This window comes from Pararge aegeria, chromosome 2 (genome assembly GCF_905163445.1).
Source record: "Pararge aegeria chromosome 2, ilParAegt1.1, whole genome shotgun sequence".
NCBI lineage: Eukaryota > Metazoa > Arthropoda > Insecta > Lepidoptera > Nymphalidae > Pararge > Pararge aegeria.
The window spans coordinates 3324068-3351934 of record NC_053181.1 but is presented as its reverse complement, the minus strand read 5'-3'; the positions used below and the strand labels follow the sequence as shown (position 1 = coordinate 3351934).

Genomic DNA, 27867 nt, shown 5'->3' with positions numbered 1-27867 from the left:
CAGTTATTATATATTTGACGCAGCATGTTATTTGATCTTTGCCCATCACACAAATAGAAAATCAATTGTCTGTGATTTTTGACACATGTCAATGTGTCAAAAATCACAGTCAATGTTGTTGTGTAGGTATTTATTTACTGGTATGAGGTGTTGTGAATTGTGATTGCAAATACCAATACAAAATTCTAAAATTATGATTGAATTTAGTTACTTCAGAAGGAAAGTTTTAATTTAATATTATGCCCGGTAATAGAAAAATATGTCGAGCGTGTCTGGTTGCAATAGATACTTTCAAATATTATTTATTTGATAATGTTTCGCCCGATGTTTATTGGTTTTGTACTAATATTGAGGTAATTTACTTGAAGACTGGATACTTATCGTTTGGTTAAACCTTTTAATATAAATACCTACTTAATTCTCCTTGTGATTATGTCCTATAGTAAAAAAGTTAAACTAATAACTGTATAAAGGAGTAAAGAAATAAACCTGTGTATTTGTAGGATAATACCGTGTTAGGCGAGTAACATAAAAATGCCGGCAAGTTTACGAATTGAATTGATCATCGTGGCCTGTATATAAAATTCAAAATTAATTTATTTCAAGTAGGCCTAATATAAGAACTTTTGAAACGTCAAGTCTGTCTGTGTGTACTCTACCACCGGTTCGGAAGGCAGATTCTACCGAGAAGAAGCCGGCAAGAAACTCAGCAGTTGCTCTTTTCCAATATCAACAACTTACATTTTAAAATTCATTTTTCTATCTTGTGAGAGAAAGTATATTATATAAATAGTGGTTGTAATTTTTTCTATCAATGGACTGTTGGTCATAGGTAAATCGTGGGGCTTTTCATGCTCCAAGATCATGTTTGACATATTTTTGATTTTTTCAGGTGCTCAAAGACGAGAATCTACCAAAATCAATATGTAACACCTGTTTTGATCTTATAACAAAGTTTTCAGAATTTAAAAAGACTTGTCTACAATCGCAGAATCATTTACTTAACTATTATTCTGTTATACCAGAAAATAAAAAGCTTGATTGGCTTAATAATGAACCTAGTGCAATAAATACACAGAAAGATGTTTTAATTAAATTTGAAGAAGAATATAAAAATGTTACAGTCAAAGATGAAGTAGAATACAATGATGGTAAACATCTGCTATTAAATACAATTAATCCATGAATTTGTAAAACTTCTAAGTTCTACAAAACTATTTCTTATGTTTGTGATTGAAAACTATAATGCATGATGGTTACCAATGGTTGGCCAGACCTCATCCTTTTGAGGTTCGCTTCACATTGCCTAGACAATGCCTGTGCCAAACAGAAAGCAAAGCTACAATGAGCACCTTAGCAGTCTCTATTATAAATGTGGATCTCTGCTCTAAAACTAATTATATTTCAGATTTCACCACAGTTGAGATACCTATTGAGTTAGATGACAAAATTAAGAAAAAGAAAACACATAAAAGGTCTGTTTCCAATAGGATTTATATTTACAATATTTCTAAGTTAATCCTAATATATATTCAAAGTTCAACGTGCTCTTAAATAATCTCTAAAGGGTACATAAAGTGATTTTTACGCCATTATAAGGAAAAAGACGGCATCCCTCCTGACAAGGTTGCGGTCGAGCTCAAACAGTATCCTGAATATGATAGTGAGAAAGTTTGATTCACCTATCTTGCAACACTTCATGTCGAAGCGTGTACAGTGAAGCAAATTGTCTTGAATTTATCCTATAATATAATATAATATAATTAATTAATACTAACATAGTTGTTTAAGTTGTATTACTAACAAAGGTGGACCTTAGTTGTCTTAATAAAGAGATTATTATTATTATTATTATCAACACAATATTTTTTTTATAGTTATAATTGATGTCATAATTGTTGAGGCCTACCTGATGGTAAGAGCCATTGCCTATAAACAGAGCAACACACTGAGTCCAGCATTTTGAGGTGTAGGTGTTAATCCTTGTGTGCCTGTAATTTAAAGTCAGTATTGAGTATTATAAATGAATGGATATACTTTTAATGCACACAACAAAAAGTAAATTAAAAAATTAAAAAAGAAAAGTATATCAAAACAACATATACGATTTACTTAAATACCGGATACTTATGGTTTGATTAAACCTTTTAATATAAATACCTGCTGAATTCTACTTATAATTATATAAATAAATACTATACATATATATATATATATATATATATATATATATTAACTTATAATTATATATATTTTTATAAATAAATAATAAATAAATAAATAAATAAATATACAACAATAATACACACATCGCCATCTAGCCACAAAGTAATCGCAGCTTGTGTTTTGGGTACAAAGATGCCTGATGAATATTTTTATGAATTATATACATAAATACTTAGAATATATACATATAAACACCCAGACACTGAAAAACATTCATGCTCATCACACAAACACTTTCCAGTAGTGGGAATCGAACCCACGGCCTTGGGCTCAGAAAGCAGGGTCGCTGCAAACTGCGCCAATCGTCCGTCAAACTTATGATTATGTCCTATATTAAAAAAGGTAAACTAATAACTGTATAAAGGAGTAAAGAAATAAACCTGTGTGTTTGTAGGTTTTTCTGTCTGGTTTGTAGTGTCTGGGTGTTTATATGTATATTCTAAGTATTTATGTAAAAATATTCATCAGTCACCTTAGTACATAACACAAGCTACGCTTACTTTGGGACTAGATGGCGATGTGTGTATTGTGTAGTATATTTATTTATTGTTATTTATTTATTTATATAAATTCTGGCAAATTTGCGAATTGAATTGATAATCCTTGCCTGTACTTAAATAGTAGTTGTATTTTTTTGAATCAAAGTACGTACTCCACAAAAAGTACTTTAAAAAAGAAAAGTATATCAAAACAACATATACTATTTGGCGGCCTTATCGCTTCATAGTGATTTCTTCCTTTTCCTATACAGAAAATAGACATATAGTTTTATATAAAAGAAAGTCTTGTAAAGTGTCAGATATAACCCATGAAAGTTGTACTTCCAAAAAGTACAATAGCGAACAGTAAATAGTTTTATTTAGTTTAATTTCTAGATGTACCTACTCAGCTTTACTCTTTTTCCCAGATTCGAAGGCTTCTGGAAGAAATCTCTTTAGATATGTATATGTTTTCCTTGTGCATGTCATGTCCCTTTTATTGTATTTCTTAATTTTTGGTGCAAAATAAATAGATAATAAATATGATGCCTCCCAAGAATGCCAGGAATGTTGTTAAAATCAGAAAAAATAGATAGAAACATGCTGACCAAGGAGATGAGTGGCACTCACGAATCATTTGTTTTCAGTGTGCAAGTAAAAGGAGCTAAAGGGAAGAGAAAATTGAAAAGTGAAAGATTTGAGGCTCGCAAATTAGCTCGTAACACAAAAATAGTAAGTGTGTATATTTATTGCGGTGGCAAAGCGGTCATAGCCCAGTGGTTAGGACTTCGGCTTCACATTGGGGGGCCGAGTTCGAATCCCAGCATGCACATGTAACTTTCCTAAGAAAACGCACATAGCGTTTTAGGCAATTCATATGAAGCTTGCACTTGCTTTAAAGATGAAGGAAAACATCGTGAGGAAATCTGAATGTCTGAGAGATAATGCTGTAATGTGTAAAGGCGTGTGAAGCCCACCGATCCGCACTGGGCCAGCGTGGTGGACTATAGCCTAAACGCTTCTTATTGTGAGAGGAGAACAGTCCCCTGTGGTTTGCCGGTAATGGGTTGTTAAGATGATGGTATTTTATTGATGTTGTTCGCTTTTTTTTTCCTTTTTACAATATAGCGGCCAGTTGTCGCCTTAATGAGTCTTAATTACTGTCATATCTTTAGAGACATTCTTAATATCCCAATTCTCGTCCTTTCACAAGTAAGAATATTATTTGGACTTAGTTTAGCTGAAAGGACTCAACCAATGACTAAGGAAGCTTCTAGTGAAGAAAAAATCGTGCCTAGGTACATATTGTATAGTCAGTACGTATTTGAAATTTAATTGTCTATCATAAATAAAACAAAATTTAAAAAGAAAATGGACTGAAACAATATGAATATTAGAAGCGAGAATAAAGTCGTTGTACAGTTTACTAGGCTACGTTAAATTGCTTATACATTCACGAGAAATTGTATATTATTTTATAAAAAGTTAAATCGAAATCTTCGAGAAGTCTCTCAATAAGTTTAAAGTTTATATAAAACGTAAACTTATATTAAGGATTACTTAAATGATAAAAAAGCTTGGGTTTCAATTTCTTTAACTTCATAGCTCATAGCATATTAATTGACTCTGAGATGGTGATAACATAAATATTTACACGGCTAAGTTTGTTGCGGGCTCTTCTTAGACCAGGGCGCGTTTGGAACCCTCGTAGCTTTAGGTTTAAGTTAGCGAACGAAGTTATCACCATCCCTTTACAATTATGTAAACATATATGTATGAACGCTTCATATGCGCCTGTGATAGGCCTACATGAATAAAGTAATTTTGAATTTGAATTAAAATTTTGAATTTAACAAGATTTTATTCAGTAATTGGCTATAAAATAATGGAATAGATTCCATTCTATTTTAATTATCTTTGCTAATGGAGATTTTAAATTGTAATTGATGACCTCATTAATAATTTCACAGGTTTCCCTAAAATGTGCGCCCTGCAACAAAACCTTTGCGACGTGGAGCGGTTTGAAGCGTCACCACGCGAACTGCCACGTGCGCATCAGTCTGGCCAGTGTCAAGTGTCGCACGTGCGGCAAAATAGCGAAGACTCGAGAATCGTTGCGAGTGCACGAGAAGTCACACGGCGAGAGGAATATGTATATTTGCAATGTCTGCGGCAAGGCTTGTACTACGAGTGGTGGTTTACAGGTAAATATTAATTTTGGAATCAGTCATCGACCGTTCTGGCGCAGTGGTTTTAAGTGGGAGGTCCTAGGTTCGATCCCGGCAACGACAATTTGGAAATTTATAATTTTCTGAATTTTCTCTGGTCTGGTCTGTTGGAAGGCATCGGCCGTGGCTAGTTACCATACCTACCGCTAAGCGATTTAGTGCTCCGGTATAATGACTTGTAGAAACCGATTAGGGGTATAGATTTAGTATAACTGCTGTTCCGCTAACAGATTAGCCCGTTACCATCTTAGACTGCACCGTCACTTGCTGTTGATATTGCTGTCATGGGTTAACTTGTAGAGGAATAAAAAAACGCAAGTACTTCAAAATACAAAATTCATTTATTGCAAGTAGGCCTAATACAAGCACTTTTGAAACGTCAAGTCTGTCCGTGTGTAGTTATTCTACCACCGGTTCGGAAGGCAGATTCTACCGAGAAGAAGCCGGCAAGAAACTCAGCAGTTGCTCTTTTCCAACATCAAAAATTTACATTTTAACATTCATTTTTCTATCTTGTGAGAGATGAAAGCGGAGCCGGATGCTTCCAAGCAACCTTGTCATTAAGAAACTCATCAATTGTATAATAACCTCGCTGTAATAAATGTGTTTTAACATATTCTTTAAACTTATGCATTGGTAGGTCCAAAATTACCTTATAACACTAGTGACTGTTGCCCGCAAAGCTATTACCACTATACCACCACTAATACCACTTACCACTCTACCTACCAGTCTAGGTTATTGTCACTTTAAATGTGCCAAGCCAAGCCCATATACCAACATTGCATATGCATGGTGGGTAGGTACGTGTACTAATACTCTTTCCTGTGGCTGCTCGCACACAGTCATTATTATGGACAATATTTTTTGCCAATACTTCAATTCTTTAATATGCCCCGCACACAGGCAATCATCATCATCATCATATCAACCCATTACCGCCCCACTACAAATTCAAAATTTCTTTATTCATGTAGGCCTATCACAGGCACTTATGAAGCGTTCATACATATTTGTTTACATAATTGTAACGGGATGGTGATAACTTCGTCCGCCAACTTAAATCTAAAGCTACGAGGGTTCCAAACGCGCCCTGGTCTAAGAAGAGCCCACAACAAACTTAGCAGGGTAAATTTATTTTTTTGTTATCACCATCTTCCAATAGATTTATATTAAGCTATGAAGCAATTCACACCCAAGCTTTTTTATCGTTAAAATAATCCTTAATATTATATTAGGATTTTTCTGTAAGCTTACGTTTTATATAAACTTTAAACTTATTGAGAGACATCTCAAAGATTTAATTTTGTAATTTGTTATAAAATAATATACAATTGCCCTTGAATGAATTTGCAATTTTGTGGCGCCTAGTAAACTGCACAACGAGTTTATTTTTGCTTCTAATATTTATATTGTTACAGTGCATTTTCTTTTTAATTTTTGTTATATTTTTATGGACATAAATTAAATTTTCATATATGTGTACGGGAGCTATGGTGATACGACTATGCACCGTCATTATTTTAATTTCTTTAAATTTATCCCTTAATGACTCTTAAGGACTACAGGGCACGGGTCTTCTCCCACAATGAGGGGTTAAGGCCGTAGTCCACCACGCTGACCCAGTGCGGATTGGTGGACTCCACATAACTTTGGGAACATTATGTACAACTCTCAGGCATGCAGGTTACCTCACGATGTTTTCCTTCACCGTTGAAGCAAGTGATATTTTAATAACTTAAAACGCGCATAACCGAAGTGCTTGCTGGGATTCGAACTCGAAAGTGAAATCGAGCTCCTACCGACTATCGCGCTATCACCGCTTCTACACAAACACAGGAAATATTAGTGTCAAAATGCATTAATAATTGTCGATAATATTGACATGTGCGCTGAACCTACAGTGGCGTGCACTTCATGTATGCACAAACGCACTGCCTACCCTGAAAACTACATACAACTCTTATAGAAGGAAAATTTTTCAATTTTATGCGATATTTCTGCTTTCGGCCAGAAGGTTTGTTCTCAAAAATCAAGTTTAAAAACTCAAAAATTCTGTTGTTCTCAGGCGCATCTAGAAACTCACAAAGAGAACAGAGAACGCCACTACGCATGCGAGCATTGCGAGAAAAAGTTCTACACCAAAAGGATATTACTATCGCACGTGCATCGGTGTCACACAGGCAAGCAATACATTTGCCAGATATGCAGCTACCCGTTTACGGACAAATACAACTTGGCCCAGCATTTGTTGAACCACGACGGCAAAGGTCGGGCGTATAAATGTGACGTTTGCAACAAGTCCTACACTTCCAAATCGGCGTTAATGGAGCATCAGAGGTCGCATTCCGGGGAGCGTCCGTTCGTGTGTAAATATTGTTCGAAGAGCTTCATCTCTAAAAAGCGACTGACAGAACACCACCGCACTCATACTGGCGAGAAACCGCACAAGTGTCCAGTTTGTCAACACGGTTTCGCTCAACGGGGCACTATGAATCGCCATATGAAAGTTCACGATAGAACCGTTCCTATAATAAACTCAAGCATGCCTTGAGAGAGAGAGATAGCAATACATTAGTAACAATGCCATGGGTGCAATTTCATTGGTTGAAATCACTGGCCTATATTTATTTACTATTATCATTGGATAGCTTGTTGTCACTTTGTTTTTGACTTTTGGCGCTGTACGCTGTCGAGTTGTAATACGAGTGTCCAAGGAACTAAAATTTAAATTTAGAAAAATACTATGCAGTAGTTCCTGAGACTCGTATGTCACATTTGGCGCTTCAAACGAGGACAAATTAAGCTGTCATATATGGAGCAACAAAGAATACATTCTGAGGAGAGTCCGTTTCTGTGTGAATATTGTTTGAAGAGCTTCATCACTAAGAAAAGACTGACAGAACACTTTTACATACTGAACAGTTTTGCTCAACAGGCACTTTGACTCAGCATATTAATGTTAACGATACAAGATAGAGAGAGCAAAACAGTAGGTTATCTTGTAGGGTACAATTTTATCACAGTCAATCTATTATATTATATGATAATTATTTAATAAAAAATTCGGATTACTAAAGACACTACTTCAGAGTACTCCATATGTCAACGGGGACAAGATTTTAGCTGTCATTCGTATAAGGTCAGCCGGTCCAGTAAAATTAAAAGAGTAGGATGGAACCATTCGGACGAAAATACAATGACATATATGAATTAATTTTGACCAATTAGTTTGTATATACTAACTTTTAAATAAATACAAAACCTCGAAATATAATAGTTTTATTCATTCAGCGAAATTAACAGTGTCACGGTAAGCATTAATATTGTTCTATGGAACATTTAAAAAATAATATTAAACATTTGAAATCTTATGCAATAGGTAAAACGGCTTAGATTTATATTTGTAAATAACAGTTTAGATTTGTGTTTATAATTACATAATAGAGATCTTTAATATTAGTTGCTCTTAAACGACGGATCGATAGACCTTTCTTATCTTACATTATATACAATATACGGACAGACTGACGATTTATATATATACTTATAATAATGAAGTTTGTTTTATGTTTTGTTAGAACGCGCTAATCTCTGTAACTGTCAGTTTAAGTGTTTCTTTGTGTACAATATAGTTTTCTTTACCACAATTAACAATAAGGCTGTATATTTTAATTTAAATCGATATTTAGTTGTATAATTGTTATTTAGTGGTATATCGGTGAAAGTGCGTATAGATACGATTTTCTTATCAAAAGTTGTACGCAAAGGAAATCGCATAGTATAAGTATGTATCAAACAAAAAATAATCCCATTATAAACTTCACTCACTTATAACTCCCATTTCATTTTTAAAAGTCGTTCATTCATATTTCACTTAAAAGCTGCGTAAACGATATCGGATTATTTTCTTTTTACCGAAATAAACACTGGCGTTTGCAATAAGAAGATAGACCCACGACGTTCTTTACAAGACTTCTTCTTAATCTACTTTGTACAATTTCTTGTAAACGTTTATTAACTTGTAACAGTAACATTATTTAAGATTTCCTTTCTTTCTGGTTGCTTTAATACGCGACAGTAAAATACTTAAAAAAGTAACTTTTAAAAGCCCTCAAACAATAATATAAAAATCATAGGTTTTTTTTTTACATATCAAAAAAACTTTCAAGGTACCCGACCTTATCAAGAGGAAGGCGACAACGTCCCTCTCTGAACAAAATACAGGACCATAGGATCAAGTTAATAAAAGCCGTCGTAGTTGACGTGTGCGCGAATAATTTTTGTTTTATTTCATTTTCCTCTGCATAAAACATCAGATCTTTTTATTTTGAGCAAGATAGTAAAAACTTTAGTGGCATAATAATAAATAGTCTAACGCAATTTTTTTCCTATCCGAATTGTGTTAACAAACACGCGCTCAAGGAATTTGTACTGTGATTTGACCATTGAATTCCTAAGAACCGTATTGACGCAACCATTTATTTCAGTCCGGCTAGCATAGATTGCGCGATTTAAACTGTATTTAAGATAATATATAATATTAAATAATATTTTCTTTGTATTTAAGATAATATTTTGAATAAATATAAGTGGATGTGTCACGAATTCACGATCCTCGTAAACCAAGCATTAATGTCCTCTCCTAGGCTCGTAACTCGATTTATATTAATAATTGAAATGTATTTGATTATATGTGGCTCAGTTTGTTTGAATCAATCGGTCAGTTAGTGTGCCATTGAGCATATGCCATGGGTATAGGCGGTGTATTATTGACGGGTGGTAACGGAGGTCGTATGAGGTTTTGGGGATCTTCGCTGTTCTTCCCGTGACCCTTCATGTGCCTATTTAACGCACACTTCTGTATGAACGCCTGGTTGCATAGTTGGCATTTGTGAGGCTTCTCCCCCGTGTGTATCATTCTATGGTTGCGGAGGTCTTTTCTGGCCATGAATCTCTTCGGGCATAGGTCGCAGGCGTACGGTCTTTCGCCTGAAAAAAGAAACGAAACTGTCATTTTTCTCAATATATATAGGCTAGTGATACAAATAGTATTTTTAAACATGACATGTTTCCATAATTATATCGAAGGGAATTCTAGACCTTCCAATTGATAAGTTTTAAATATGTGCTAAAACAACAGGTTTCAATTAACACACCTACATATTTTATCATGTAAATATAGAAATGTATATTTTACTTTAAATTAATCCTACTTGTATTAAAAATGCGAAAGTGTAGATGTTTGTTACTCAATCACGCAAAAACGGCTGAACTGATTTGGATGAAATTTGACATGCATGTAACCTTTGACATGGAAAAGAATATAGGCTACCTTTTATCCCGATTCTTTAAGTAGTTCCCGAGTGAAAATCGAAAATTGTTTACGAGCTAAGCTGAAATTTGGAATGCATGTCACATATGCCATGGAAAAGGACATTTACTTTCTTTATCGATCCCTCAAATAGTTCCCGTGGTAGGATTAAAAATTGTTAGCGAGCAAAGCTATAGACCCAATTCTGAAGTCCACGCAGACGACGAAGTCGCGGATATAAACTTGTAATAAAATAAGTAAATAAACACATTTATTACAGCGAGGTCTTGAAGAAATTCTTGATAAAAGCAGTCAACTTCGCTCTCATATCCCGCAAGATAGAATATGATTGTAAAATGTTGATAATGAAAAAGAACAACTGCTGAGTTTCTTGCCGGCTTCTCGTCCGCAAATATCTGTCTTCCGAACCGGTGGTAGAGTCGTTACTTAACGTAGGCCCATATTAATTATAGTGTCTAAGTGATCGACCAATGGTAGCACAGTGACTATTTTATTTGTTGATAAATTGTTAAAAGTAAATAAACATTCGAAGCGGTGATAGCCCAGTTCGAAATTCGAATCCCAGCACGCAACTCAAGCTTTTCTAAGTTAGGTGCGTTTTAAGTAATTAAAATATCACTCGCTTCAAAGGTGAAGGGAAACATCGTGAGGAAGCCTTCATGCCTCATTCTCGATAATTTTCTCATATTTCAATAAAGTGTGTGGAGTCCACCAATCTGCACTGGACCAGCGTGGTGGACTACGGCCTTAACGCCTTCTCATTGTGGGAAGACACCCATGCCCTGTAGTGGGTCGGTAATGGGTGTATATGATGAATGAACATTATTTAATTATTTCAGTTTTTTTAATGTACATATTTAGAAAAATATTTCATTCAATTCAAAATTCATTTATTTCAAGTAATATAAGCACTTTGGAAACGTCAAGTCTGTCAGTTTATAGTGACTCTACCACCGGTTCGAAAGGCAGATTAGGCACCGGACCGGGAAGAAGCCGGCAAGAAACTCAGCAATTAACATTTTAACATACATTTTTCTATCTTGTGAGAGATGAAATGCATTAAAGGTTCTGTCCTTGGTCTGACATTGAGACTCAACTGCAATAGCAGTCTCTGGTTCCAGGAAAGACGTACTCCTATGAACGGTGCATTATTTATGTAAAAACTGTATCTATACATAATGATTTTAGTTACCAGTGTGTGTTCTCATGTGAATAGCCTGGAAACTTCTACTCTTGAAGGTCTTGTCACATAGTTGACAGGAAAACGGCTTTTCCGCTGAGTGAGACCGCATGTGCTTCATGAGGTCCGCCTGCAAAAAAAAAAAAGTTAGCCTAGCACACTAGTCTAAGGCGACTGGGGTTCCGTGGCAGCGCACTGGCAGCCAAGATGCAGAAAGGTGTTGCTGGACTCGGCTAGCATAGTCCACTGATTTCTTAGCCTGTCGCCCTGACCCCGGCCATCTGGGTCTCTCCTAATGGGGTGTAATCCTACGCCCGGTGCAAATATGTATTTATAATAGAATAATAATAACGTTTAATTCAGATAAAAATCCATAGCAATAACAATTATCTTATTTACTAATATCTAAAATTGGCCAAGCATATAAACAATAAAAAATTAGGAATCTCCTAAGGTAAAATACCCTCTTGAGCACTTGGTGTGTGTGTGTGTGTGTGTACCAACCCAGTGCTCCATAAAGGGATTTTCCCATTTATTGGTTAATATTTTCGAAATATTGTTTGATCTTCCGCGCATTCTGCTCATCATTGATGCAGATCTTTTTCTCATGATTGCGTAGAAGTCACCAACATGATTCTCCGCAAACATTTGTGATGCACTGCAGAAGAGCAGCATAAAAAATTAAAAAGTTATTGTAATATATATTTCTTGTGTGCGTGTGTATGTCACTGAACTCCTCCTAAACGGCAGCCCCAAAATGGCTCTGAAGCCATTATTGTATTGTATTTATGTAATGTATATTTAAGCATACAAATCTATATGTATCTAAGTTAGTATATTAATGTTGTTTTTGCTCACTATATATATTTATTTTGTACACGGTCGTGAGAGTAAATATCGAAAGCGTAAGAGTAAAGCCCCAAAGGAAGCGTAGCTTGTATTATGGGTACTAATATGACAGATGAATATTTTTATGAATAATATACATAAATAGTTATAATGTACAGATAAACACCCAGACACTAAAAAACTTAACCAACCAAGTTGTGGTTAAATTTTCGCAAACTTAACCACAACTTGGTAGTTTTTTTAAACAAAACGGTGTCTCTTTTAAGTTTTCTCACGATGTTTTTTACTGAAAATTCAGAAATTAAAAATTCCCAAATTGCCCCTGCTGAGAATCGAACCATTCATTCACCGTTGCGCCAGGGAGTTGGTTTACTCTGACGATATGCAGATATTACCAATTAATGTCCATTTATAGTATGTAGATTGTTTATAATAATAATATTCGTTGTTTTCGAGAACAGATTCTGGTTCATATTTATAATAAGGTATGGGTTTCAGACTTTGTTATATGAGATTATATAATAACTAGCGGACCCCAGCGCCATCTGTCGGGCTGATTTGTGAACTTGAACCATCCAGGGTGCCACCCAATCGCATACCAAAAAATTCATTCAAATCGGTCCAGCCGTTTAGGAGGAGTTCGGTGACATACACACGCCCACAAGAAATATATATTATAACTCGCTGTTGCCCGCGACTTCGTCTGCGTTTGATTTTGTTTTTAAAGTTTTCAGTATCGCTAAGCCTTAAATGAGTATAGTTGTATATACATATAACATGTGACTGTCAATTAATTATAGACAAATAATTTGGGAAAAAATAAAATTGTGTCTTTACTTAAAGATCTAAGCTATCCTATCTCTTAAGTTGGACCAGACTGCTCACGGTGTGCCAATTTAATTTAAAATCGGTTCAGTAGTTTAGGAGTCCATCGCGGACAAACATCGTGACAGGAGATTTATATATATTAAGATAATAATAATAATTCTTTAATTGGTTACCACTATTATATAATAGAATAATTAAAAACAGTTATAATCAAAAAGTAAATCAAAAAATTTACATGAGATATTAATATTAAATATACAAAATAATGACAAATTAGAATTTTTGCCTCCAGGCAGCCCAACATGGAGTTTAATATATTTAGTTTCTATCCACATTTTTTTAAAAAGGCCCTTTACACTGACCTTGATATAGAACCTCATCTCGCACATGGTGCATGCATAGTTCTTGATGCCGGTGTGCCGGATGAGGTGGATCTTCAGGTTGCCTGGCTGAGCGAACTTCTTTCCGCACTGGGAACAGCTGTAGTTCTTCTGTTGACTGTGCGTCTCTATATGCACCTGTGTACAAATGACATGGCGAGTGGCAGACGGGCTCCGTGTACTCTGGGTAGGGAGCATGTATTTAACCATACAGGGGCTCTGTTCGGGGAATCCCCTTTCAGAAATGAATTTGGAAAAAAAAGTTGATGGCTCTATATTTTTTATTAGGGTTTGAGGTTGCAAAAGCCCTTAAAAATATTAGTATGACTTTCAGGGACACAATCTTGGGAGTTTAGAAAAATCTAAAATGTTTAAATCCCAATGCAAAAACGTTTTTAAATAATGTTATTTATAGCTTTAATAGTACAGAAATGTATCGAAAGATTCATTTAATTTAACCAATCTTTATTTACATCCCAATTAAATAAGATTTCATATACATTTTATTCAAAGTTTTAAGTCATTAAACATAGAATTTGAGGTATCGATAATAGGATTTCATTTGTGGAAATATATTTTGTGATAATGATAATGATGATCATACATAATATACCACATAGTTAAAACACAAGCTCCACGCGTTCGGGTGTAAGAGGCTCACATCAAAGTCAGCCAGGTATTCTTTTTGCTATCAGCATCCCCCACTGAATTGGATTATTTTTTTTTTTTTCTTAAATTATTTACACACAGAATTTAAACAAAATCCATACTTACCTCAACGATTGACGAATCCAACTCTCAATCATATTCACTTTTTAATAAAGACCACAAACCTTGGATATTAGAATTTGGATTACACCTCCAATATTTAAGTGATGATGACTTTTTCCGAACGACTTTAAGCGTTTCCACATTAGCCTTTGAAACAGCACAACCTTATTTAACAAAGTAGGATCTGAATTTGTATTGAATTTTTAAGGTAATAAAATAAAAACCTTTTTTTAATATCTACTAATTTTAGCTGCTATGTTCAAAGTTCCGAATATCCAGATCCTAAATTATTGACAAGGCGTTGTGAGGTGTGGGGCAGGGGCATCCATGGTGGTGGGAATGGGGGTATTTCCCTACCCTAAATTATCACGCCAAGACTGTTCCCACTTTATGTAGTATTTTACTCGCACAGCCCTGTACTGCTTAATAAATATTACTTCACAGGCTTTAGAGGTACATTATTTATTGACTCTGAGACTTATCTGTGTAACCGAAACGCTCATAGTTTTTGAGTAAACCACTGCCATACTTTTTACTGAAAGAAATCTGTTACATTCCCAACATCACACGCTAAATTAAAATCAAGTGTCACTCCTGTCATTTCATTGGGTACGCGTCGCGTAGCGTGGATACTATGCGCGCATCGGTCTTTTATCTTCAATAGGGTTGTCACAAATATGACATATGGTTTATGTGTTTTGAATTCTTTCATATGGGAAAATAAATATGCTTCTTTTGTTTTAATATTTATACAGGTTGATTACTTATGAAATTTATTAATGCACCCCCTTCAACAGTACTTTGTTATTCGTTTACATGATGTGTGTTCTATACCAACTTATTTCAAACGTTCAATATGCCTTCTAGTCAGGCTACGTATGCTGGTTAGATTGAGCCTGACTTAGTCTTTTGTTTAAAGAATGAAAGTTTATATCTGTTATAAAGATGACATGTAACTGATCCTATACCTTATCGCTACTCTCCACAGGATTGAATTTCAATTCACACTATTTCTTTTATCGTTTATTAACTAAGTGGTGTACCGTTGAAGTAGTGTCACGTGAATATACACTGTGTTTTTTTTTTGTGAATAGCCACACTTAGACATTAGAAAGTTGCTGAAAACACAGTGCGAATTTCTGACGGTTACACAAGTTTTTTGATAAGGGAGTATTTACATTCAAGTTAAAACTTCAAGGCCGTGTCTCGTTCAGGGAAATTTCGTTACACAATACAGACAGAAAGAGAAAGAATGTAAAATTTTTAAGATGTAACACTTCTATTATGTGATCGGATTTTTATTTGTTCGCTTTGCTTGGCTACCTACGCCCCTCCCCGCACGGCTAGCATGGGCAGGAGACATTTTCTCCATCAGGAAAGGATGAAATAATTTAATCCTCTCCCACAATTTTATGCACTCTCCAAGCGCACGGATAACAAAAAAAATCCAAATACTGTACTCAGAATTAAGAGCATACAGAAACCGTGTACACTGCTAATATTGAAGCATCAATAACCACTCCACTATAGTAGTTTTTCTCAAACAAGCGGTCCGCCGCTTTACTCCATTTAGCAGCTGACGGTTACTATTTTACCTCTTATGTCCTAAACGTTAACCATACATTGTGGAACATGGGAAAAGCTTGTGAGCGAATTTTCCGCAGGTATGAAGTGAGACGTGCGCAGGTTATTTACACTGCTTTTGGACACAATGCACTGCATGCAATAATGGCCGAATGTGGGTTCGGTATGATCTTAACTCTGTGACTATACTTAAATATCGCGGGTGAAAACTTCTCCATTTTCCCCTGTTGCGGTTCATGAGGGAGTGGATATCATCAATAGCTTGTAACAGGATGGTTTGCTATCACCACGCTAGATAGACGTGTTACTGATCGCAAATGGTAGTAGCAGTAAAACTGTAAAACCTCCGCTATATTAGGCTACTTAGTCGCCTAGCGCGCATGGGAAGTGGTGCAATTTTATTCTGATCTGCCATCAGCGCACGGTGACTGGATATAAATGGGATACAGTGTTTGTCGGATGGGTTAGTGATCGCCAGTGGCGTGCATAGAGGTATGCACAGGGTATGCATAATGCATAAAAACTTAAGGATAGACATTGTAAGAGTTATTAAAAGCCTACCCTTAAGTATTTATGACTCCTACTGGAGATTTTCTTCACTTTATATCATTTGCATACCCTGTGCATACCCTCTATGCACGACACTGGTGATCGCCAATGGTAGTAGTAGCACGGAGGACGCTGCTGTAAAACCTCCGCTACTTAGTCGCCTAGCGCGCATGGAGAGTGGTGAAAATTGTGTTCGGATCTACCGTCGGTAAGTGGCATTGGCGTGCACTGGATTTCTTGCCAGGGTATTCACACAGCAGGAAAATAGCATAAAATGGCCAAAATCCTCCAAAAAAAAAAACAATTTTAGGGTAGGCAGTGCTTTTATGAACTGCACGCCAATGGTGAGTGGATATAAATGGGATACAGTGTTTGTCTCATGCCTATGCAGCGCTGAAGCAAATAATGGCTACGCACTTTTGTGTGTCAACTCCGGTGACGCCTCGCGACGCCCGTCGGTAATGCGTTGCGCACGTCGCGCCCATGTGACACAAACCTTGAGGTTGTAAGCTTGCACAAATTTCGCATCGCACAAGTGGCAGTGGTGCTGGCGCACACCCGAGTGCGTGAGCTCGTGGTTTTTGAGCACGTTGAGGTAGGCGAAGTTCTTGCCGCACGCGAGGCATTGGTATTTGCGTACCGCGGAGTGGATGCGCGTGTGGCTGCTGAGGCTCCGCAGTGACATGAACGTCTTGTCGCAGTGCGCGCACTGTATGTCAGGCTGCAACGGGCATTCTCGTTTATTGTCGCAGCGGAGCTTATGACACTGCATCGTCAGTTCCAGAGGCACTCGCATGTCACATTCGGCGCTCTGTTTTGACACACGAGTGTCTCTTGAACGAATCGAGCCGTTAACTTTAACTTGACGTTTTAAAAGTGCTTATAAACTGGGCCTACTTGAAACAAATGAAATTTGAATTTTAACGCCGTTTTAGCGTAACAATATCAACACTTTCCAAAAAGAAGAATTAATTTTATTTATTAAACTCGCATTGCAATATACTAGGCTAAACAAAACAAGCAATACGTTGAAACGAAATTGTATGCAATTTTCCAAAAAATTACCTAAAAAGTTGAAAGTTTGTACTAAGCGAAAGTTTATAGAAAAGTTCTATTATAGTGTTTTAGGATTGGGTGTGAACAATTGCTCTAAGCAGGTTGCTTTTTAAATATTTTCAAATGACAATGTGAGATGGTGATAACAAAAAGAACACCCGGCTAAGTTTGTTGATGGCTAAGATTCTTCTTAGACGAGGGCGCTTTTGAAACCCTAGTACCCTAGTTTATGAATGTAGTTATCGCCATCACTACTCACTGCTATGTACACATTTTGTATATAATCAACGCATCATATATAAACTATATAATTATAATGACACATAGTAATTATGCAATTAGCTAGGGATTCAGAGCGACGAATATTATCAGGGAGTTCATTCCACAGCGTCGCAGCTTTAGGTTAATACTTTTAAAACTTTTTTTTGGAAAAATTTGATATGTCTGTTACGCTATTACGCCGTACTAAAAGGCACGAAATAATGTTGTTTTAGTCATTCTTATTTTACACTTGCATAGCCTAAAATTGTTAAAAAAAAAAAATACAGCGTAATAATAGATTACGCTGTATTTTTTTTTTTCCACAACAAGTTAGCCCTTTGACTGCCATATGACCGAGCTAACCTGTCCGGGTTATGGCAGTTGATGGTCGCCATTTTAACTCTGTTAAACGAGTGTCAAAGGAAGTAAATTTAGAATTACCGAAAATTACTGTATTATTAGTTCCAGATAGATACGAGTGCGTACATAAGGTGCTTCAAATTAACTTAAGAGTGTCTCTGGAACTAATATTGTTTTTTTTTTAATTTATTTTTTATCAAAAAGATGCACAAATTTTGTTTTAGTAATTCTAATATTAGTTTCCCGGACACTGATAACTGCGTCCACTGACCTCTATTATAATGCGACATAAAACGACTAAAATAAGAATTGCTAAAAATCACTGTATCGTTTGTTCCAGAAAAAGGGGAGAACTCAAGTTGTAAGTTTCATAATTAAAGTGCCAATATGACAACAATCAAGTGGAAACAAAAAATGTTTCATTTGAAACGCTGAATATGACGTACGAGTGTCTCTTGAACTATTATTATGCCGTTTAAGTAAGTGTCCAAAGAACAAAAATTGTAATCACTATAGCAATAATATTAATTCCAACTCGTATTACATATGTGGCGTGTCAAATCATCAAATGGAGGCAAAATTTAAGATGTCATCTGTATATGGACAGCCAGTCCAGTGTGTTAATAATAGAGGTCAGTGATAAAGTAAAAGCGAAGAGGCGCTTTCCGTGCCTTAGTAACATTGTCTATGAGCAAACAACACATGATGGTGCAAAATAATTGTCTATGGTGCATATATTTTTACATTGCGTAAAAAACTTCGATATCGACAAGTGTCCCAAAAGTGTTTTTTTAACTAGGAATTTTTGTTTTACAAAACACTTAGTATAATCTATACTAATATTATAAAGAGAAAAATTAGTTTATTTATTTGTAATCGATAAATTTCTTCTTTTGACAACTTTTTCATCATTAGAAAATATGAACGAAAACAGGCCTATTTAATTTCATTAATAATAACATTTCAGCCTAGAAGTTTTTGTTAACCAAATCAGAAAGGAAACCATGTGCCTATAATGACACCAAACACAGCAATGAAGAAATAAACATGGTGATGGTACTCCCTCGGACGAGCTTGATCACAAAAGCTCTTTCAAATTTGCTCACATGCTCTAACAAACAACTACATATAATTAAAGATATTTGTATTTCTCACCTTCTTCCCGAAGTGTCCTCGCATGTGCGCTTCGAAATTCTCGTATTTCTGGAAGCTCTTCCCACATTTCATGCACTTCATACGTTCACGTCTTCTCTTAATCCCGTCCGGGTCCTTCGGCGGTCGCCCAGGACCGCGCCTTCTTCGCCTTTGTAGGATCTGGCTGTAACAATCAAAATCAAAGCCCAAGTAAAAACTCTGAATGAAATCTATCAATGATAAATATATCGCAGATTATAATTAAAGTGTTGTTAGATAGATAAGGTGGGGGTAAAAAAGGTATCAAAAGGACACATTTGGCGATTTTTTTTTACTTAGCAATTATGCATTGTAAAATCAACGATCGAAACGACATTGTCGATCTGTTTGGTGTGGAGTATAAGGATTGAAGAAATTATAAATTACATCATACAGATTCTACTACTTTTCGCCGAGTATAGCAAATTAAGCTTAATTTTCATATTATTATTATTATGAAGTGTTTGTATTTCTCAGCTCTTGGCTGGTTTTAACTGCATTTACGGGCCTTAACCAAGTAAATGCAGTGGTGTGTTTTTATGTTAAACCAATGCTTTCGTCAACCTGCAAAAACTTTCTTACTATTCTACACGTATTTAAAATGGCAGCTTTTTGCAAACCGATGTAGAGAGATTCTTCCAGACCTATTATTTTTAAGCTATGTAGAAGACTATTGGGAATAACCCCTGTAGTAGAGATAACAATAGGTACCACATACACTTTGGCTTGTTTCCAGATTCTCGTAATTTCTTCTTTAAGTTCAGTGTATTTGCAAATTTTTTCACTTACTGTTTCCTGTATATTATGGGTATTAGGAACTGCAATATCTATGAGGTAAGTGGTTTTTCTTAATTTATCCTGTAGAATTATATCTGGTCTATTATAGTGTATGGTCTTATCTGTAAGAATAGCGCGATCATAATAAAGTTTGTATGTGGTATTTTCTAGTATTGTTTGAGGGGTATATTTATAGTAAGGTGTGTTAGTGTTTTGTGTAAGCATGTGCTTGAATGCCAGTTTTTGATGAATGATGTTGGCGACTGTGTTATGTCTGTGAGTGTTGTGCATGCTCCTGTAATGTGTTGAATGGTTTCTGATTGAATGTGGCATCTTCGGCATTTATCGCTTGTAATGGTAGAGTCCTTGATGATATATTTCCTGTAGTTTTTGGTATTGATGATTTGATCTTGTATGGCTATAATGAATCCTTCGGTTTCTGGAAACAGGTTTCCTATTTTTAACCACTTATTTGAGGCTACTGTGTTTATATGGGGTTGCTCTAAGTCATGGCGATGCCTTCCATGAACAACTTTCTTTTTCCAGTTTTCTAGTTTTTGTTTTTGCGGGTCAGTGATACTTGTGTTCTGGGTATATATTTTTTCGTTTAAGTTTAGCGGTGTGTAATTGAGATCCATTATAGTAATAGCTTTATGTATGTCACTAGTGAGAGATTTTGAATGAAAGAATGTTCTTAGTCTAGATATTTGTTTCTGCCAAAGGTGATAAATGTCAATGAGGCCTCTCCCTCCATTCTGCCTTTTGATCGTGAGTCTTTCAACTGCCGATTTAGGATGATGGTTGTTGTGTTTTGTTAGTGTAGTGCGTGTAATCCTTTCTATTTGTTCGATGTCTGTTTTAGACCATTTGATTACTCCGAATGAGTAAGTAAGAATTGGTATGGCAAATGTATTAAGTGCTTTTATCAGATGCTTACCTGATAGTTGTGTTTTACAAATAGCGTTTATTCTCCTTCGATATTCTGTATTAAGTGTTTGCTTGACTGCTGTATAGTCGATTCCTTTCAGTTGCTTGTAACCTAAATATTTATATAAATCTGTTGTTTCCATAGAGGAAATTGTATCATTTTTGTTAATTATATAATCACCGGATTTTATTTTACCTTTTATAATATGTACTGCCTTACACTTATCTATTCCAAATTGCATATTTATATCCTGACTAAATTCTGTAGTTATATTTATTAGGTTTTTCATTTCGTTTTCGGATTTTGCATATAATTTAATGTCATCCATGTATATAAGATGTGAAATAATGGTTTCCTTGGAGTTGTGTTTAAAGCTATATCCAGCCCGGCACTTATGCAGCAGGTCTGACAAGGGATTTAGAGCAAGACAAAACCACAAGGGGCTCAGTGAGTCGCCCTGGTAGATACCCTTCCTAATATATATTTGTCGAGATACAAGTGTATTGAGGCGGTTACTTAGCTGTAATGTAGTTTTCCAATGTGACATGATACTACGCAAAAAATTGATTATTTTTGGATTAACTTTATAAATTTCTAAAACTTTTATTAACCAAGAATGTGGGACACTATCGAATGCTTTTTGGTAATCTATATAGGTACAATGAAGGTTTCTATTTTTTGCTGTTGCATGTTTATGAATAGTTGAATCTATAACTAACTGTTCCTTACATCCCATGTGGCCTCTCCTACATCCTTTCTGTTCTTCTGCTATTATACTGTGGCGTTCGACGTGCAAGTTGATTTTAGTTGTGATTGCTGATGTTAAAATTTTGTAAATAGTGGGTAGGCATGTAATTGGTCTGTATTGGGAAGGTTGTGTTGTGTACTTAGTTTTAGGTAGCATGTATGTTATTCCTGTTGCAATAAATTCAGGTATATTTTGACGTCCTAATACAATATCAGTAAAAACTTTTGCTATAATTTTGTGTAGTGAGGTTAACTTTTTGTACCAAAAATTGTGTATTTTATCTATTCCAGGTGATTTCCAATTGTGTAATCTAGCTGTAATAATTGTGATATCAGATTCCGTAAACTCCTTAAACTCCATTTCATCTATTCCTCTCCATTTAAAATCTTCTTCTGTTATCCAAGCTGCTTCATTGTTATGTTCCACTTGTTGTTCCCATATGCCAGACCAAAAATTTTCTAAATGTTCTATAGTAGGTGTACTACTATAGAACATTTAGAACATTTAGGTTTAGACTACTTATTTTTCATCTGATATTGTGTCGTTGTTTCTCTTTCTTTTGCGTTGTTGGGCTTTTTTGTATCTTCTGAGCCTATGAACCTTGAGGGCAAGTTTTTGTTTGAATGTATCTAAGAATTCTTCAGGTTTTGTATTACTATTTTCGTGTCTTGTGTGAATAAAATTGCTTTTAAAAATCGCTTCAACTCTTTTAACTACTTTGTTTGATCTGTTATTGTTAATGTATTGTGTAAGTCTACCGCAGTCTGCTCTTAATTTTTCAATGTCTTTTTCTAATCTTTGTTGCCATGGTGGTTTATTATTGTGTCTTGATCTAGAATTTTCAGTGTATTCTGTGATTTTAAAATTGAGCTCTTCAGATATGACTAACGCTGTGCAGTATATAACGGTGTGTATATCTATTAATTGTGTATCGATGGACATAAACTGGTAAAGTATACTTTCGTTGAAGATATTTACTAATCGAAAAAGGTTAGGACTGTGTTTCAGCTTAGGGAGTTTTGGCCTAGCTGCTGGATCCATCCAATTTGTTAAGTATTTCTTGTACATATTTTTCTGAAATCGTATTCCTATCTGTGTTATCTAAGTGCTCAACGTCATTTTCTATCGTCAAGATTATAGTTTCAGTTTGTGTAGCTGTGTGTGATGTTTGTGAGTATGGTTGCAGTTGATTGTATGTTTGCTGTTGTGTATTAGGTTGTAAGGGTTGTATTTGTTGAATATTCTGGGATCTGGTTTGTGTTAGTGCAGCAGTGTTAGTGTCTGTATTACTTTTCGATTCTTCTTCTAGTTGTCTACGTATCTCTATCTTAAGTTGGTCTATTATGTCTTGAGGTAGGAGTTTATTTCTTACTATGGCTCTTCTTTGATCTGAAATTCTTTGTTCGGAAACGATAATCGATGGGTATTGTTCTTTAAAGAGTTCATGTAAACGTTGTCTGTAGGTGGTCAAATCTGTTTCTAATTTCGTTATATATAGGTAGTTTCGCATGATGAATATGTTTACTTCTCTGCTCCATTTCATGCGAACTCTTGCTTTCCCAGCCTTGGTGGACGCGGGTAAGAAGGTACTTGCCTCCCGCGCAACATTCAAGGTCTGTATGGATGGATTTGCATTTAAAATAGCTATAGGAGGGGACGATGGTAGTGATGGTGACGATGTGCGTGAAGATGGTGTGTATGATATAGTGCTTGGGCTGTATGGTTCTATAGGGGTGTTTGTCCTGTCTGTCAGTCTGTCATCATCGTCAATGACTTCGGCTGTAGTATTTTTGTCGGTAGGAGCCCGCCTGTTCAGCTCCTCACCGCTGACGGTTCGCATGCTGAGACACCCAGCGTCAGCCCCAGGTGCGCCCCGGCGATTGCCCCCAGGTAGCGGTCCAATACGTTTTCTTTTTGATCGCGTCTCCATGTTAAATGGGTTTCCAGAGCCACGTTAGCCACGCCAGTAATTACTCATCGTGTGTCCGCCCCCCACGAGATTAGATGGTCAATCAGGACGTGTGGTTGTTTAGGGGGCTTATTATTATTATTATTATTATTATTATTATTATTATTATTATTATTATTATTATTATATAATAATAGACTAAGCAGCTTTCGCTGATGCGTCTATATCATTTCTTGCGCTCTTTGTTTTTTGATGTCTATCCAGTCCATTCTTAAACTGATTCAGTGATTCTGCAGTCACTACATCTTCAGGCAAGGCATTCCACATTTGTATAACTCTATTGCTGATAAAGTGCTTTGAAGGATTAGACGATGCCGGTTGATATTCAAGTTTGAGACCATAGTCCCTTGAAAATATTTCCTCAAAATTTGGAATGTTGTAATACTTATTTAATATTTTATAAGTTTCAATGAGATCGCCTCTTTCTCGCCTACTTTTGAGGGAAACCTAATAACCTAATATATCATGGAATTCCGCAAAGTTGTTACTGCCCTGCTTCTATCTAAAAGTTTTTATTATTAACAACGCCATCTATTTTAATGCAGATGCACTACACTCAAAAGCGACATCTATTGGCGAATCTGGTTTTATGGTATTGGTTAATTCAATCATTCAATTGTCTTAATGATTATAACCTGGATAGTTGTTACAACAGTTACAACACAAACAAACAAAAATGAAGTTGTAAGCTCCGTATGGGATGGTCTGTAGTCACACCGCCGCAACAGACCTAATTGTTTGCAAAGTGTTAATTACTGTGCTTTAGTTATAGTGAAATACAAAGTGTAACTATAGTATAGTGTAGGTAGTATATATAAGTATAGCAATAAATCTTAGAAATCAGTTTTTCGTGTTTTATCTGCCCCAGTACCCGCAACAGTGTCAACAGATTATGATGAAGAACATGCCCCAATATTGAGACACGCATCCACCTCCTACAAATAAATAAAAAGCTGAAAAATCAATAGCCTTTAACATTCCACAGCTGGAATAAATTCCTCTCCCAACAGGGTTTGCTAATAATCACCCCGCTTGGTTATGGTAGTAGTAGCACGAGTTTTGTATGTCACCCGTGGAAAGAGAAGGGTTGGAGTAAACCTTATTAACCAAATTAATTAATACTTGTATTGTAACTGCATTTTACTGGTACGCTAAATCGATTGGCGACATGGCTTGTTCGGTAGGGTATTTACCTAGCCTCGGCCGAAGCCACCAGACAAGACAAGTCTAGAAATTATATATTCCCAAATTGTCCCCACCTGGACTCGAACCTGTGCCCTCAATTTATAAGACAGCGCTAACATCCAGGGGGGTCGTCAAAACCAAACAAAAGTTCAAAATAAAATTAAATGCAATTTTGAGGCAGTATCACTACATAGTGGTCTCTTGTAGATGTAAAAACAATTCTTCATTACAAGAATCAGACATACGTTACTCTAGTTAAGTTTGTTATACATAATAAGTTGCACTAGGGGCACAGAGTTGTTTTCTCGTTAAATGATGTGTAAGCTTACTAATTACACTAACCTAATAAGTATAGCATCAGCTGAAGGCTTCTCAGTTTTGTCAGAGCTCTCCATACAGTCACTGGCAGTGTTGTTAAGTTCATCATTCAGCTCAGAGATGTTCACCTCAACAATAACATTACCCTCACTTGTAGGCTGGTCTGGTTTTGTTTGCACGTTCTGTAAAAAAAAATTACGCCCTATAAATCTACCTAACCAAAAATAGCTATGTAAGTTAGTTTATATGCAGAAGATTTTATAGCAAGAGTCAACAGATTATGATACCCACTATGTCTGTCTATTACCTACTTAATGACCTCGCCATAGCACAAACTGTAAGTATCATTTTAGAACAATTTAGTAAAACTGCTCTAACCGGTTCCTATTAAGTTTGGTGAGGCTAGGAGGGGAAAACGAGCAACAAAAGTGATTGTTTACAACATCATACAGTAGCCCCTTAAACTACACCTAACTCAAAATTTTTGGTATCTGCTTAAACCTTCACTATCTGTCAATCTGATGGATTCAGCATCTACATTGTTAATCCATTGAATGCTTTGCATTACACTCTAGCTGTTATATTTATAATAATTTCTGTTAATTGATTCAACTGATAACAAAGAGACTCAATAACTTTTTTTTAAAAAGCATAGCCAGGCTGTTCAGATTGGAAATTCGATATATTCAGCTAGCATTTCACATGGGCATGACTTGTCAGATAGTAACTAATTTAGTTAAAAATTCGAATTTTTTCTATAACATTTTCAAGAAATAGTGTTTTGTGTTAGCTTGTGTATAAAAAATATATTTCTTTCATTTAACATATGTCAATTTAGGGACTCTCATACAATACGGTAAGAAATTCTCATACAGTTGAAACAGGAAAATTACCTGTAATCTGCATTGTTGCTTCAATATGACATTGGATCTTACAACCACTTGCTTGAAGTAATACAGCTTGTTCAGAAGGTCCAGGCATGCCTGGCAAATCAGCTTTGGTAGGGAATCAGTAGCTGCAATCTTTATTAATAACATGTTTAGTATAATTATATTATAGTTATTTACAATTATATATATATGATCTGGAGCAAGGTTCCGCTGTGGCTTGTTACCACCTTAACAGCAATTGTGCCACAAAATAATGAAATGTTCCACTATGACGCTACTAAGAAACGGATTTGGGGGTTGCCTTGAATTAATGGAAAAAAACCACTCCAGTTCCTATTGGAACTTAAGTGTAAACATGTATAATAAATTCATATATTATAGATTTTAAGGAAATTAGTAGGTACTCTTATTATATAAATTGGAAATACAATGTTGTATAAAAAAATCAGGTCTACCTACTTAATTTAGCCAACACAACTTTATGGAATTTAAATTTTTTATTAAATTAAGATATTGTTTATCTTTGTTGCAGAACAATGTAAGTTGAGCCCTTCATATAATCCCTTCAGGTAAGATAAACCAGTCAACTAAATAAAAATATTTTAATTATGATATATCTACTTTCATTATTATATAGCCCTGATCAGATGTGATTTACATGAATACAAAGAAATAAATTAAACTGAACATAAGTATCTCCTTTATTAAAAGAAGTATATTTGTTTATTTGTCTTTTTACACAGTTACAAATCGAAACCTTTTATCATTTGTTACTATAGACATTGAAAGATATGGAGAGTGAATAATGCTATCTGTTTATCACGGGAAAAGAAGCAATTCATTTTGCTTCTTTTCCCGTGATCACACGCGTGCAAAACTTAGTAAAGTATAGATATTAACAACATATTAAAGCGGCTATAAACACAAATACGTGAGGCTTATCGAAACAGAATACATAATCTCGACAACAAAACACCATTTACAAGGCCATTACCGCGGTTTCTTAACGAAGTAGGTCCTCATGAAACTGTACATTCACGGTGTACAATGTTTACTGAAGTTTAGAATGTTATGCCTTACCTCAACAGAAGTACAATATTTGAATACACCCGAAGAGCAAGCTGTAAACAAATCCTTGAGAGGTCCCGTGTCTGATAAACAAGCACGGCATATTTTGTCAAAGTCTAAAATGTGCGCCATTATTTATTGTTAGAAACCACTGTTTTACTAAAAAAAAAATATATATTAGCACAAGTTAACGCCAACGATTAAAATCACAAATTCACAAACAAACAAATCGCAAAATATTTAAGTTTAGGTACCTATCGCAAAATTCAATTCGGTTTCTTTTTTGTTGTTTTTGACACTTCTTTCTTCCTAGTCTATGGTTTTATGGCATGGGATAAAAACATTTTTTTTTTTATTCTTTCCTGCAGGCAAAGTCCTACGGCAAAGTCATACGGTCATACGGTACAGCAAAGGAAAATGACAACTATTACAAAGTCTAAAATTAAAGGGAACAAACTTTTGAATTGGCACCTGCAATAGTGCCGCTTGAGAATTGAACCCATTTGGTGTAAACGCGATCCATGAAGCCATATGATTGAACACGGTCAATTCTGCTGTACACAAATTTATGGAAATTTCAGATACGTGAAACCTTCGCCTATTTTCAATTTTGCGACTGAGATTTAAAAAAGGAAAGATGAAGAACTAATCATGACTAACGTTTTCTAGTCTTTATCCTCTTTGATCTGTAGAGTTCTTTGGTGTGTATTGTTTATATTACTCTG

The 27867-nt window shown here is 35.4% G+C and overlaps 2 protein-coding genes across 5 annotated transcripts; one reads left to right on the top strand and one right to left on the bottom strand.

The window, feature by feature from the left end:
- The first annotated feature begins 138 nt into the window (after nucleotides 1-138).
- LOC120628674 (zinc finger and SCAN domain-containing protein 12-like) lies at nucleotides 139-8210 on the top strand. Its single transcript, XM_039897229.1, has 6 exons — nucleotides 139-353; nucleotides 893-1151; nucleotides 1409-1475; nucleotides 3353-3437; nucleotides 4676-4909; nucleotides 7002-8210. The coding sequence occupies exons 1-6, from the start codon at nucleotides 240-242 to the stop codon at nucleotides 7485-7487; spliced, it is 1245 nt and encodes a 414-aa protein (XP_039753163.1). The 5' UTR covers nucleotides 139-239; the 3' UTR covers nucleotides 7488-8210.
- On the bottom strand, nucleotides 8200-27547 carry LOC120628650 (zinc finger protein 32-like). Of its 4 annotated transcripts, XM_039897204.1 has the most exons (9): nucleotides 27397-27547; nucleotides 27155-27301; nucleotides 26078-26206; nucleotides 25209-25366; nucleotides 19242-19404; nucleotides 16906-17130; nucleotides 13488-13643; nucleotides 11461-11578; nucleotides 8200-9925 (listed from the first exon to the last, which is right to left on the bottom strand). In XM_039897204.1, exons 2-9 carry the CDS (start codon nucleotides 27272-27274, stop codon nucleotides 9657-9659), a joined length of 1338 nt encoding a protein of 445 aa, XP_039753138.1. In that variant the 5' UTR covers nucleotides 27275-27301; nucleotides 27397-27547; the 3' UTR covers nucleotides 8200-9656. The 4 variants fall into 4 exon arrangements, with proteins under 4 accessions (XP_039753138.1, XP_039753128.1, XP_039753144.1 ...); XM_039897194.1 differs by having other exon boundaries at nucleotides 27155-27547; XM_039897210.1 differs by having other exon boundaries at nucleotides 17050-17130; nucleotides 27155-27547.
- Nucleotides 27548-27867: the final 320 nt, after the last annotated feature.

Coding starts and splice junctions, on each gene's coding strand:
- LOC120628674 (XM_039897229.1), top strand. CDS start 240: ATGCCCGGTAATAGAAAAATATGTCGAGCGTGTCTGGTTGCAATAGAT. Junction 354..892: donor GGTTTTGTACTAATATTGAG/GTAATTTACTTG, acceptor TGATTTTTTCAG/GTGCTCAAAGACGAGAATCT. Junction 1,152..1,408: donor TGAAGTAGAATACAATGATG/GTAAACATCTGC, acceptor ATTATATTTCAG/ATTTCACCACAGTTGAGATA.
- LOC120628650 (XM_039897194.1), bottom strand. CDS start 27,274: ATGGCGCACATTTTAGACTTTGACAAAATATGCCGTGCTTGTTTATCA. Junction 19,405..25,208: donor GCTGATGCTATACTTATTAG/GTTAGTGTAATT, acceptor TGATTGTTACAG/CCAGATCCTACAAAGGCGAA. Junction 11,579..13,487: donor AGATGAGGTTCTATATCAAG/GTCAGTGTAAAG, acceptor TTTTTTTTGCAG/GCGGACCTCATGAAGCACAT.